The sequence below is a fragment of the Fulmarus glacialis genome, unplaced genomic scaffold (assembly GCF_000690835.1).
Source record: "Fulmarus glacialis isolate BGI_N327 unplaced genomic scaffold, ASM69083v1 scaffold7956, whole genome shotgun sequence".
NCBI classification, from domain to species: Eukaryota; Metazoa; Chordata; class Aves; order Procellariiformes; family Procellariidae; genus Fulmarus; species Fulmarus glacialis.
In genome coordinates, this window is record NW_009219964.1 from 82,629 (window position 1) to 83,286 (window position 658).

Below are 658 nucleotides of genomic sequence, written 5' to 3' on the forward strand. Positions count from 1 at the left end.
ACAGCCGACACCAGCAGGTACCGCACATCCTCCAGGGACTGCTTTCCCCCCGGCACTCACTCACGGGGCACACGGACATGCGGCTGCCCCAGGCAGAATTTGCACAGCTCATCAAACGGCGGCAGCAGCAGCAGCAGCAGCAGCAAGAATTTCAAGAGTTGTTCAGGCATATGAGTCAAGGGGATGCTGGGAATATGGGCACCAGCGTGGGACAGAACCTCTCGGAGCGCCAGTCGTTGTCTTTGCCTTATCAGAGTGCTGATACGTACCACCCGCAGAACAGCCCCCAGCATCTCTTAAAAATCAGGGCGCAAGAATGTATCCAGCAGGTACCTGCGTCAGTGCCGCCGCACGGATACGTACACCAGCCAGCCCTGTTCCATTCGGAGAGCATGGAGGAGGACTGCGCGTGCGAGGGTGCCAGGGACAGCTTTCCAGACAGTAAGAGTTCAAACACATTGACCAAAGGTTGCCACGAGACCCCTCTGCTTGTAAACGCAGGAGGGCACGGGGACCCAGAATCTTTGCTAGGAACTGCTAATCACGCGCAGGAGTTGGGGACGCATCAATACAGACATCAGCCCGCTGCTGGATTCAGTAGGAATAAGGTGCCCAGCAGAGGTAAGGCTTCCTGCTGCTCGCGTAGACGAAACGCTCT

The 658-nt window shown here is 57.1% G+C and overlaps 1 protein-coding gene across 1 annotated transcript in view; it reads left to right on the forward strand.

Moving 5' to 3' along the window:
• The window catches only part of SIK3 (SIK family kinase 3), a 40,689-nt gene that overhangs the window by 34,019 nt on the left and 6,012 nt on the right, over positions 1–658 (forward strand). Inside the window, 1 exon segment of the mRNA XM_009580573.1 lies at positions 1–621. This exon segment is cut by the window's left edge and continues 95 nt beyond it. Within this exon segment, the coding sequence (XP_009578868.1) occupies positions 1–621 (621 nt within the window).